Source organism: Crocodylus siamensis, chromosome 2 (assembly GCF_052110815.1).
Source record: "Crocodylus siamensis isolate JL-2025a chromosome 2, ASM5211081v1, whole genome shotgun sequence".
NCBI classification, from domain to species: Eukaryota; Metazoa; Chordata; order Crocodylia; family Crocodylidae; genus Crocodylus; species Crocodylus siamensis.
This window is the reverse complement of record NC_143396.1, coordinates 230,356,800-230,370,102: the sequence shown is the minus strand read 5'-3', so window position 1 is coordinate 230,370,102 and position 13,303 is coordinate 230,356,800. Positions and strand designations below refer to the sequence as shown.

The window sequence follows — 13,303 nt, the reverse complement described above, 5'->3', positions numbered from 1 at the left end:
TTAAAAATCTCTCTCCTATCTCCTGTTCTAGCTAAAACTTTTATCTTCTTTGTCTAAATAACTTCCACTTATAAAAGAAAATTATTCAAGGTAGCAGCTCTCCCACTCCACACACGGGTTCACAAGTTCTGTGAAATTTACTGAGCTGAAACTTCCAAGCCAGCTTTTGTTACTACCATTTTTATTTCAGTGAGCACAATCCTTTAAGCAAATTCTCATGGGCCCAGCCTTAGTAAACACAGTGTAACTGAAAAACACACAAAGTAATTACTAACCAAATTTGGAAGGATTTGCACTGCCCTGATCTAAGATATCACTGCTCGAATCCCAACTGAATTCAGGATTTCCAAATGTCATTTTATATACTCCTTGAAAGTACATAGGAGCCACGAAAAATCACATGCTAAATCATAATACTTCAGTAAGGAATTCCAAAGGTGTTCCAATGATGTAAGTCCTAGAAGCTAGATTTAATCCACTAGGAAGAAATCTCATATACAAAGCTCTGACATGCTTCCTGTCCATCTGCAGATTCAGCTAATCATAAGTAATTTCAGGGACTCAGTACTTGGTTGGTTAAGGTAATTTAATGAATGGGGTTTAAATTTCTTAGAAACTGTGAAACATCTTAGAGAAAGAGCTGCTTTAATCAAAATGAAAGAGTGACAGAATATCACTTAAATAAGGGTCTGGGGTTGCAATTGAACTAAAAACTAGAGGGAAAGCCAACAGGACTGAGGAGCACATAAGTCAGACAGAGAAATATGTTAAAGATGTTTGTAAGAAATGGTTTCTTTGTAAATTCCAATATAAGAGTAAGAGGTATGTCAAAACTAAATTAGTGGCATAACAGGATTAGAACCGAGAAGAAAATCTGTGAATTTATCGGTGCAATGAAGAAAAGAATTACAAACAGATATCTGGTCAAGAATAAAAGACAATAATTATGCAAATGTATGACATATAAAAGCAAAAATAGGTTAAATAGTCCTGCAATGATTAGAACCTTTCACATACAACTAGTTGTAGAAGACCCACTGAGCTAGCCTGGTTAAGAAACACCACATACTGTAGCCAACAATGTATTTTTTATTATTATTAGAGCCATTAAACCCTCCACCACACTACTGTATTCCACAAGAAAAAGAGCTGAGGTTATCAACAAGTTGCACAAGCAGCCACGGTACAAAATTAGCAAGCTTTGTAATGGCTAAAGCAAAGCTGATGTTTTTAACCCTGATGTCAGGCAGAAAAGATGCAACGAATTATTACCTTGTATTAGCATAAGTGAAACATGAATGGGGGTAAGTAAAGGTAAAATTTAAGCCAATGGACATGATAAAATTGTCATAAAGCATGTTTATATATAAGATTAAGTAAAGCTAATAAAGGGTAAGGATATAAAGAGTATAGTTGGACATGCCGTCAAGATTGTTGAAGTGACTTGCCACAAGGTGCTGTGCTGCTGCTTTGATACCAGATGACACTGCTCTGCTCTGCCTGTCCTTCAATATTTGCCTCTGAGATGGATCTTCAGTTAAGGTCCAGTTGCTTAATATTTTTTTCCAGACAACTTTTTTTTTCTTTTACTGACTTTATGGACAGGCATTTTGGGGATTTTTTTTACAATCTGACCATAAATTCATGGACAGTTCACAACTCTACCTTTATGTTCCCAGTTCAAGTAACCAAGTAAGCATGACAGCTAGGTTGAAAAAGATTTGATTCAGTGCAAGTACTGAATAAGCCTAAGGCTCAAGGCTTTAACAATTCTGTCATTCCCAAACCATCACCTCCTTACAGTTCCCCTCCCCTGCCTACATTGGGCAGATGGGATGATCCTGTGTGCAAGAATGAATGAACGCTGATCCAACATCAATTCCAAAAATACACAAAAGCCCATGGCAGAACATTTTGCCCACCCTGGGTCTTCCATCACCGCCCTCAGAGTAGCTGTTCTTAAAAAACAAAACTTTTAAAACCAACTCAAATGTGAAATTGTGAAAGAAGAAATCAGCATGGTCTCTGTTGTTCGGGAGGGGGAGGGGTGTTCAGGTAGTCTCTTGCTCTCTGCCATTCTCAGTGTTCAGGCTACTTGGATCTGTGTGCTCCAGGAGGCCACTGCTAGCATGCAGCCTCCTGAAACTCAGGTGCAATGCAGAAAAGAAAAATAAAGACTCAAATTCATGTTCAGTGGTGAAAGTCTCAGAGAGGTTTGTCACTAGCTAGTCTATTTAGCAATTAGCCCAACTCAGTAGAACTGCCTGAGACAATGATAGCAATGCCATGAATAAATTATGTTCCCCTGGGTCAATACAAAGGAACAATCCTTGCTGCACCTATATTTATACTCAAAAAAACCAAATTTTTGTTCCAATTTTTATCTGTTTTTTTTCCAAAATTGCTATTTTTACTCATCTTTTTTCCAAGCTCTTCACTTACCTCTTTACTTTCTTCATTTACCTCAGTTCCTTTTTTGTACTAGCCTCCCTGCTCATTGGTATGTATTTCTTTTTCTACATCTCTTACCAGGTCATTCAGTGGTAACTGAGGCTTGTTCTCCCCAAACTCTTTCCTGGATCCTTATTTTAACCATGGCATAATCAGAAGTCCCCCACAGTCTCAACAGAGACTATAGATTCTTACTCCAATAACTGAACTAGTTATTACTAATACCTTATGTACCACTGTGATCATTACATTTTTAGGCACAAATAGTTTCCTACTATAGGTTTGTACAGCTTCTAGCATGTTAAAATCTTGAACCTGTATGGGGATCTTTCTCTACTACCATGATCCAAATGATACTTAACTAGTTAAGGAAATGGTGCTTTATTCATCCTTATATAATATAAGCTTTTCCTGTTCAGGCTCTGCCATATTTGTGTTATGTAGCAGACTTATTTCTTCATTATTCATCTGATCTGAATACTTAGATGATATTAGCAATAAATCTGATACAGTACTTAAATTATAGTGACTTTGAATCTGGTGGCCTTAAATTAAGTCAGCTGGTCAGTAAATATAGCATACTCTCATGCTTTTGTAACTTGCAATGTATTTGAAAGCCATAATTTCTATGACAGTGGACTTTGATGATATGTTGGTACAAATGTCATGCTGAATATGCAGTGATTTATTCCCTCCTAACATAATAATTGAATGAACTGTTAGTGATAGAAATAGCCTTTAATAAAATAATTTCTTGTACTTTTATGGTACTTTCCATCAAACATCTAAGTGATCCATAAAATGTAATTATTTAAGGCTCTCAACCATTTGAGTTCTCTTAAATTAGTAGTATTAATAAGTATATACATTTGTCAGAATATGTTCTGTCTCATACTTTTTAGGAACTGGAACTGATACATTTTACCCTTCAATAAAGCTCTTGAAATAGATTGCTGTTTGTGTGCATTGTATGAATTACATTACAAGAAATTAACATTTTTTAGAAGTCCTCAAGTAAATGGTGAGAATGTAAGGTCTTAATCCAAAAAAATACTTTTTTCCATGCTGTAAAAATACACCCAATATTTTCTCTGTAGGAGGTGAGGTAGGACATAGAGCACCCAGAGAGAAAATAATTTCATATTTTAAAGATTTTATTTTCTGTATCAAAACCAAAATTTGGCAACCAGGTAGATGGTAACATGAATTAGTCATGTTGCCTATTCTATATTTTCTATAATCCTCATAAGCATTGTTTCACCTTAAAAAATAGACAGTGCCAGCCAAGAGGAATGCTTGGCCACAAAAACCTGATTACTTTTTAGTCCGTGGAGTTTCCATGCCTGGAGACCACCTGACAGACTGTTAAATGACTTTAAAAATTGATCAGGTACCTTTAGTACCTGAAGTTCTCATTTTATTCCCCCCCAAGAGACAGATCCACTAAAAGCTTGATGTGTACCTACAAGCTAGATATCACAATTTCTAATTTGGCAAAATTATCCCCTTCTTCCTATTCTGAATCTCCAAGCCATATTGATTATGTTATGCTAATGTAAACAATCCATCCACAAAAAATCCACATTTCTGTTCTCTAACTTCTGAAAATTATCATTCCCATAGTAATAAAACAAAAGCCTAGAAGAGAGACGGCTGGTGAGGGATTGATTCCAGGAAGCCCTAGCACTCTTCATCTCCCACCAATAGCTCATAAATTATGTCTATTGTTTAGTACCTTATATTCAGAGCTACATGGCATCACATAATGTCCCCACTTAGTCGCCACCTTTCCAGATGTATTTGCTTGGGTGTGCAGGACCTGGAAAGAAAGCAGTGAGAATGGCTAATAATCATACCAGGCAATATGCATTCAATTTTCTGTTCAATTTTCATTACAATTCTAACTTGTAATGCTTTGTGTTGAAACCAATACTTGCATATATACTTCATTAATCCCCCAAAAGTGAAGCTATTCTCCCTTGCACCAGGCCACCTTCTAACTTGCATTCTTCTAACTACCAGTACCCTTTCTGGGTACACAGGAGGTACAAAAATGGCAGGGGGTTAAGTATTATTCCCTGCTAGTTCTGCTTATTTACAAAGCTGCTTTTCATAAACTTTCTCAATATTTAAAGCAAAACTCTCAATGCCTATGCTTTGCTACATCTCAGGACAATGGAACAATATTATTCTTACCAAAGGTGAATTGGCTGAGGATCCCATGGCTGCCTCACTCTCACACCTCTGGAAGGTTACATATATCTGAGCACTGGATGCCACACCTCGGGAGTGCTCTTGAAACTTATTTACCGCATCTGAGATGACTGAAGTGGCTGAGCAGGTGTTTTACTAATTGACTCAATGCCCCACCTCTTCCTGATTTCAAAAGCACAAGTAATGCTTTACCATTTTCTTATTCCTATATGAGTAAATCTACTGGGCCAATGTTTATTTCTTAATTCAGTTTTCAGAGAACTGTCTTAAGAGAAATATAACTTGGTCAATTTATAAACGGGATTATACAATGTAGTTAACTGTGTTAGGAAAGGACTTGGTCCAATAGCCCAGGAAGATCCAGTTTTCCTGAGTGGCTCTACCACTAGCACCCTGAAGGAGACCACCCACTGGAAGACTGCCAGGCAGCCCACTGGCAGAAACCTGGCCACCTTCCTGAGCAGCTTACTGAACAGCTCAGCAGAGGTTGTGGGGACTTTATCTCGCTGTGGAGCCAAGCCCACAATACCATGCACCACCTCAGGAAGTGCACTGCTGTGCCTCGACCTGATCCAAGGAGCATCCAGAAGTGGGAGTCTCGTTGCTCCCAGCCCCCAATGCCAGCCACATCACTGTGACCTCATGCCTGAGGATCTGCCTAAAAATGTTCCTACAGGATGTCATTTAAGCCAAGTACACGCTGGCAACCTGAAAGCAAAACCCAAAGGAGGTAAGATCTCCAAGCTCACCTGACTCAACTGCCTGCCGCTCAAAGGTGCTGTCCGGTATGGGAACCATGGCAGGAGTGCCAAAGAGGCAGCTATGAATCAGAGGCCCTTCCCTACAGGTTATGTGCCTGAAAACTCCACACCAGAGAATGGGAGCTCTGCCACAGTGCTGTCCAGGACCAGCTGGTGAACACCATCCCAGCCTCAGCTGGGACCGTGTCCATCAACCAAACCAGCCCAGGCTGCAGAAGACAACTGTACCTGGACATCATTGTAGCTGAAAAGAACAAGGGCACCATGATCCCATCGCACCTATAACTGTCTGTCAGTGGCCTTACTATAATACAAATACTTGTGCAGTTTGCTCTTATCATTAAAAGGTCTGAAATGTAGCATTTCACCAAGCTGGAGGGGAGTAGTAGATATGCTGGAGTGTAAAGCTAGGATTCAGAGAGACCCAGACAAATTGGAGGACTGAACTCAAAAAAATCTCTGGAGGTTCACTGAGGACCAGTGCAAAGTCCTGCACTTAGGATAGAACAATCCCACACACGGGCACAGGCTGGGGTTTGACAGACTAAGCAGCAGCTCTGCAGAAAAGGACCTGGGGGTTACAGTGGACAATAGCTGAATATGAGCCAGCAGTGTGCTCTTGTGGCCAAGACGACTAATGGCATCCTGGGCTGCATTGGTAGGTATGTTGCCTGCAGGTCAAAGGAACTGATTATTCCCCCCTATTCAGCACCAGTGAGGCCACGTCTGGAGCATTGTGCTCAGGTTTAGGCCCCCCCACTGCAGACAGGATGTGGACAAATTGGAGAGAGCCCAGTGGGAAGGCAACAGAATTGATTAGGGGACTGGGGGACGTAACTTATAAGGAAAGGCTGAGGGAACTGGGTTTATGTAGACTAGAGAAGACTGAGAAGGAAAGTAATAGCAGCCTTCAGCTATTTGAAGGGTGGTTCGAAAGAGGATGGAGCAGAACTGTTCTCAGTGCTGGCAGATGACAGAACAAGGAGCAACAGTCTCAAGTTACAGCAAGGGAAGTTTAGGTTAGATATTAGAAACAACTTGCTCACACGGAGGGTAGTGAAGTACTAGAACAAGTTACCCAGAACGGTTGTGGACTCTTCATCCCTGGAGGTTTTTAAGGCCTGGGTAGACAAAGCCTTGGCTTGGATGATACAGTTCCTGAGGTTGCCACTGCCAAGGGTGGGGTGGGTCTCTGTGTCCCATGCGGACAGCTGGGTGGACGTGGCTGGGCTGGGGATGGGGTGGCATATGCCCCCCCTCACCCCTGGCACAGCTGGAGTGGGGCAGAGCCAAGCAAGGAAAGAGCAGATGCAGCCTGCCCACTGTGAGCTCGGGTCTCTCTGCTCTGCTGCCTTTGCCCTGGGAGCCCCATGCCACCTGTGCACCTCCTGCCTGCCTGGCAGTGGGAGACACAACTTGCTGCCTCTACTGCTGCTGAGTGGGCAGGGGGGCATGGCTGGTGCGGGACTCCCAAGGGGAAGGTAGCAGAGTGGAGAGTCCTGAGCCAACAGCCCACATCCACCCTGCACACAAAGCTAGAGGGGCAAATGGGGGGCAATCCCCTTTCCCCTCTGCATACCCATGGCTCTGTCCTGCTCCCTACCCTGGCCCCAGATCCTATGCACTGCCCAGGCTGGCCAGCATCCCCAGCCCCTACCCCACTCCCACCCTCACCATGGGGGCCTCAATCTGCCCCACACCCAACTCCTTACCTTCAGGGAGCTGCTCTCCACAGTGCCTGGCTGTTTTTCTGGCCACATGCTTGCATGTAACAGTGCACATGCACACAGCACCCTCTGTGTCTTGCTTCTGGCAGCCCCAAGCAGGACCCCTTGCAAGCTAGAATGCTGCCCACCTGCAGGAGGAAACCCACCATTTCTCAAGGGAACCCAGGCATCTGAGGGGGCCCATGTGTTAATCTGCCTATGAAGAAGGGGCTACCAAGGGAAAAAGTTGGGGTGAAGCAGAGAACAAAGAGCTATCTGACCCCCCATATTGATTTTCTCTGCTGTAGCAATGGAAAGAGGACACATTCAAAGCAAATCTCCAGTAATTAGATTCTATACCTATAAATTATAAAAATGTATAAATTTTCCATATATAGAATCTATTCTTGGGGGTCATCTTATAATCAGGGGCCATCTTCTATTTGAATAAGTATGGAATCCAAAAAAAGTAGGCAACACTTGACTCTACATATTCATCATTACAGAAAAGAAATCCAGCCAGATACTTACAACGTGTGACAACCATATGTAGCACAGCAGGAGTAGGAAATCACATCATTATTGTTGTGCATTGCAAACAATGGTGCACATGAATCAGCAGTTAAGAAAAGTACATACTTGATTTAATTCAAGGAGAGAATTAAGAAATAGAAACTACACTGCAGGCAGTATATACTGTATTATATACTTAAAAGATGATGCAGTTTAAGAGCATCAGACTCCTGCCTGCCTGCTATAAATAGCAGTTCAGCTCTCGGGGGATACTTTCAAGGAGAACAATAAATCCATAATATCCCAGGGAGAGGAATATATATGACATCAATCTCTTCTCCCTTGTCCAGGTGATAGGGCACCTGGTCACAAAAGGAAATGAGATTGGTCAAGCAAGACCTACCCGCAACAAACCCATGCTGGCTATCCCTCAGGATGTTGGCATCAGCCAGTCCATTAAGGATGACCTCTTTAATAAACTTTTCTAAAACCTTCCCCCGGACAGAGGTCAGGCTGGTGGGCCTGTAGTTTGCCGGATCCTCTCTCCTCCCTTTCTTGAAGATCAGCACCACATTGGCCTTCTTCCAGTCTTCGGGCACTACACCAGAGCGCCAGGAGTTCTCAAAGATCCGTGCCAGGGGCTGAGCTATGATGCTCGCCAGCTCCTTGAGTACCCTGGGGTGCAGATTGTCAGGATCGGCTGACTTGAAGGTATCCAGCCTCTCAAGGTGCTCCTTCATGAGGTCAGCACTGATGGAGGGCAGGGGATCATCCTCACCCGGACCTCTCTGTTCTGTAGTGCCCAATATGAATTGCTACTCTTGGGCTTTGGTTTAATACAAATGAGACAAAGAGCAAAATGTCTTAGTGTTTATAGCAACTTTCCACAAAAGGCTGTACCTCACAAAACCTAAGCACAATGGTTCCTCAATGGCTACCCTGCTTCACTCCCCAAAAAAGAATTTACACAATGAGTTTTAGGCAGCCACAGTGGTGTTAAACCAGGAGTAAGTTCAGCCTCTGAGAAAAGTACTTATAATTGCTTGCTGCAGAATTTTTGCACAAACAACCTAAGGGAAACACAAGGAAAGCAAAACATGCACACAGAGTTGCACCTTCTACTATAGTGAATCTAGAGGAGGTCACAAATGAGAAATTACGGTAGGGCACAGTCTAGTGGATAATATGTTCAACATGTTCTCTTCGTACAGTTACATATGCTTCCCATACACCTTAGAATGTTCCACGTAAATTACATAATTCACAATAATTAAAGGATTTCCCACCGGCCTGGCTGAAAAGCCTCTTGGCCCACATAAACTGTCTCAACACAAGCACCTAATTGTAGTACTGAGCTGCTTCACTTCTACCCCCATCCTCTATCTTTTCAAACATTCATAAACAGTTTAAAAACAAAACATGTTTAAACCCTAGTCCATGGTGTTTGAGAGGAGAAAAAGAAATTGCTGATAAAATTCAGAGCCCTCTGAGGCCAATCAGCTTTCTAAGGACAAATTAAAAAGTGAAAACATCATTCCCCTTCATCTCAGTACTGTCTCTCCCTCCCTCTCCTCCCCATACCCAACCTTTTTCTTTAGCATTCCTGTCTTCTCTATATTTTCTGTCCAGACTGATGGCTATAGAATGGCATTTAGAGTTTTGCTTTTGGAAATTGGCTTGTAGGCAAAATAGATATTGCATTAGAACAATGGTCCAGGACAACAGCAAGGGTTAATTGATTTATAAAAGCCTGTTTGTGCTTTCAAGGCCCACTGTGGCTGACACAGGCAAACAGCAAGAATACACATAGGCTGGGAAATTAATGCCACGCTGTTCCATAACATGAAATAAGGGACTCTTCCACATCGGACAGGACACAGTGCCGAGCTGCAGAGCCTGTGGGATTTCCATTTTTAGGGAACAGAACCAATTTAGGACACCAGAAAAAACTAAATTAGGGTGTGTGCATGTGATGGGTTTTTGAAACAAAGGAATATGCCGACAGAACAGAACAGAACATGGACAATATGACAACCACAGGAAAACCAATTAACTATGTTCGAAGATGAAGAGTCATCACAGGGGGGAAAAGATATAAAAGAAGGGATTTCAGAGCAGCAAAGTGCACCTGGGGAGGGAACCTGAGGCCACCATGGACAGAGGGCATACCACCAACCCATCTCATTCATTCCACTGGGGGGGGGGAGGGAGGGGCTCAGCCTCCAGCCTCCAGGCTGCTGACATCTGACATTCAAGAGAGAACCTTAGGGTGAAGCTCGCATACTGCCCAGACATATCATGACTCTCTGAACTCTGGGACTGGTAGATATAAAATTGTTTGAATTATTCTTATTTGCTATCACTGTGTATCAATAAAATTTGCCTATTAATCAAATGGAAAGGTCATGATCAGTCTGAGGGTTTGGGTCCACCCAGAACAAGGTGTCTGGGTCATAAACTCAGTGCCAGCGGAGGTGGTAACTGATCTTCAAAGAAAGCACACTCTTTTCAGCCCTAAGCTACTTCTCCTTTGAAAATTTGACACTATTGTCCAAGTAAAGTCAATAGTAGAAGCCTAAAGCGATTGACTTTTGAAACTCTCATGTCTGACAGAGAACAGCAACACAACAAGCAGTTGCATTACTTGGAAGACCCATTCAAACTAAACAGATGAAGGGAATAAATCAGAGAAGTAGAACAGAGAAGGTGAAGATGACAAATAAAAACAAGGGGAGCAAAGATTTGTTTGCTCTTAGGTGCAAAAAGTGGGTGGGTGTTTTTTTGTTTTTTAGTGCAGTACACCTAGTGAAATGGGTCAACTATAACTATTGATTAAGCAGGTAGGGGTGAAAAAGATCAGTATGTTTTACTATTACACAAAGATTTATTGCATTTTGGAACTACATAGCAGATTAATATTTTAACAAATACTATTTTCAGTAGAGGCATAAGTAAAAGAGCTTGCCCCCTGGGCAAACCCTTCTGCAGAATAGTGGAGAGGAGATGTGCTGCTCAGTGCCAGAGGGGTCTGAGGAAATGGAGTCTTACCTGCTCTAGGGACTCAAAAAAGTCCCCAAGCTACTACTGCTGTGAAAAGATCTGCCTACCTCAGTTGTTGCTGACATCTGCAGCGTCTGTGCACCCAGCTGCTGCTGTTGGTAGGGCACAGACTCTCTATAGGCAAGGGCACCATTCTGGCACCTGCATTAAGTTGGGGCGCAAAGCTGGTGGATTGTTCACATCCAAGTTACACTACAGATTTTCACATCCAAGTTGTGAAAAGGACTTTTACTTGTCTAGTCTTGGACATGCACAGTGTGACAAACACCAGGTTTTGTTATGATATTCGTGTGTTAATTGTGTTCATGTTTTTCTAATATCATATGACTTTGTTTACCTCCTTATCCTGTGCAGGACTGGACCTTTAGCATAAGCAGTCTTGAATGGTTTTGTTGACATATCAACAAAGGTGAGATTGGAAGCAGCCAGTAGATGTCGAGATAAACACCACAAAAGGGAGAACTGGGTGGAAAAACCATCTGGCAGGTCTCAGAACAGAAGAGTTTGGTGGCTGAGACAAATAGTTAAGTTCTAGAGAGCTAAAGAGATTGGAAATGAACAGCTGATTATCTTTGGAGTGGTCAGGGCTGTGCAGGCTGAAGTGGGGAGAGAGGAACTGCTTAAGCCCTTTGGAGGTGACAGAGAACCTCTGGCTGCTGGCCTCTGCTCCAGTAAATGCCTGGGAGACCATCCGCTGCTCCTTGGAACTGTGGGTTGCACTGAATCACCACAACAGGAGATGACGTCTCTCCCTCAGGAGCAGAACTGGATGCTAGTTCTTTGAGTGAGGGTCATGGAGAACCAGGATGGGTGAAGGACTAAGAGGCTGGGGTCTCAGAGTGGAAAGGAGATCAGGCACTCCCCTTACCCTGCCAGTAAGTAGGGAATGGGGGAGGGGGCTGGAGGAGAGGGAGGGAGCTATGGGGGACCCCCACCAGGGCCCATCCCCTGCCTGCTCCCCTAGCCCCCCCCCCAGTGCCTCCCCATGGCTGCCCCACCTGGCCCCATTGTTTAAAAAAAGCGCCCATTCACTAGGTGCTGCCAGGCAGGGGGGTGGTCCCCACTGCTCCACACTGCATGAGGGGCTCTGCCGTGAGGCCCCCAAACTCCAACTGCTCTCCCAGACCTTTAAAGAAAAAAAAGAAACTCCATACTCATCAGCTGCTGCAGCAGCCTTGGGGCTTCTGGGGGCTCATGGAAGAGCCCTCCATGCAGCATGGGGCAATGGGTAGCAACAGGGATTGCCCCCTCCTGGGCTGGAGCTGGCGAGTTCAGGGTTTTTTGTTGTTTGTTTTTTTAAAGGGCCAGGTTCTGGGGCGAATGGAGCAGACTTGCGGGGGTTGGGACAGAGGGTGGTGGTCAGGGGGCTCATGACAGAGCCCTCCCATGTGGCATGGGACAGTGGGGATCACCCCCCACCTGGCAGCAGCTGGTGAGTGGGGGCTTTTTTTTCAAAGAGCCGGGAGCTTGGCTGGGCAGGGCAGCCATTGAGAGCAGGCAGGTGATGGGGCCTGCATGATTCAGCAATTCGGCTGATTCGGCAGCAGCCAAATCTCTGAATCAGATTCAGATAAGTAGATTTGGGATGGTGATTCAAATCACCAACCTGAATCACTGTCCCCCGAATCAGCTGAATCCAAATCTGAACCAAATACTTGCCGTTTCGCACAGTTGCCAGCATAACTTGTACCAGCAGGGACACACTATAAGAAAACAACAGAGGTTTAATCTCTATGTTAATGAAGGTAATGATCTTTCAGAACATTTGTATTTATTTCTCTAAATATATTCAATTAATGATGACAGCAAAAACAGAAGACAAAAGGGTGGCAACGGTAAAAGGAGTAGATATGCTTTTGCTATACACACAATTGGCTGATTTCTTTTCGCATTAACTTGGCATATTAGAATCAATGTACAAAGTCATTCAGTGGGACAAGGTGGAGGAAAGCCTCAAGTTCCAGTCTGAAGGCTAGCTGCAAACCATAGCACAAGCAGTGCAGCTGGCAGTGATGCAGCAGCATTATCCAGGATATGTGCATGTCATGAAGCATAAAAAATTGACTTACATATGGAAAGCACTTTATGTCTCAGTCATCTCCAGCCCAAACCTATCTCAGGAAAAAGTAAGACCAGCAGAGCACAGCACATGTTGTGTTTTTCTTTTAAACACTTTTGATGAGATCCAGTGCTAATTCATTCAGTGGAGTTCTTTAAAAATGGCAGTGATTCATGAAAAAAAATTAAGGTCAGTAGTTTTATAATGGTCAACATTTATAGTAGATGATGGCCTGTTTAAATAATTTCTTCATTCTTTCTTAAATTCTACAGTTGTTTTTGCCCAATTCATGAATACAATGGTGAGAATTCTCATGTTGAGAATTTCCTGCACATTTGTCATAGATGAGTAGTCATAGATTTCATAGACATCAGGGCTGGAAGGGACCTTGAAAGATCATCGAGTCCAGCCCCCTGCCCCAGGGGCAGGAAGTCAGCAGGGGTCATAGGATCCCAGCAAGATAAACATCCAGATGTCTCTTGAAAGTGTTCAGAGTAGGTGCTTGAACCACCTCCGGTGGCAGTCTATTCCAAACCTTG

The 13,303-nt window shown here is 43.3% G+C and overlaps 1 protein-coding gene across 1 annotated transcript in view; it reads right to left on the bottom strand.

The window, feature by feature from the left end:
- Positions 1–7,186, bottom strand: part of LOC149871843 (cytosolic phospholipase A2 epsilon-like) — a 52,204-nt gene extending 45,018 nt beyond the window's left edge. The window contains exon 1 of the mRNA XM_090034642.1: positions 7,139–7,186. Coding sequence (XP_089890768.1) covers positions 7,139–7,186 — 48 coding nt within the window. The remainder of the gene's footprint in view (positions 1–7,138) is intronic.
- Positions 7,187–13,303: the final 6,117 nt, after the last annotated feature.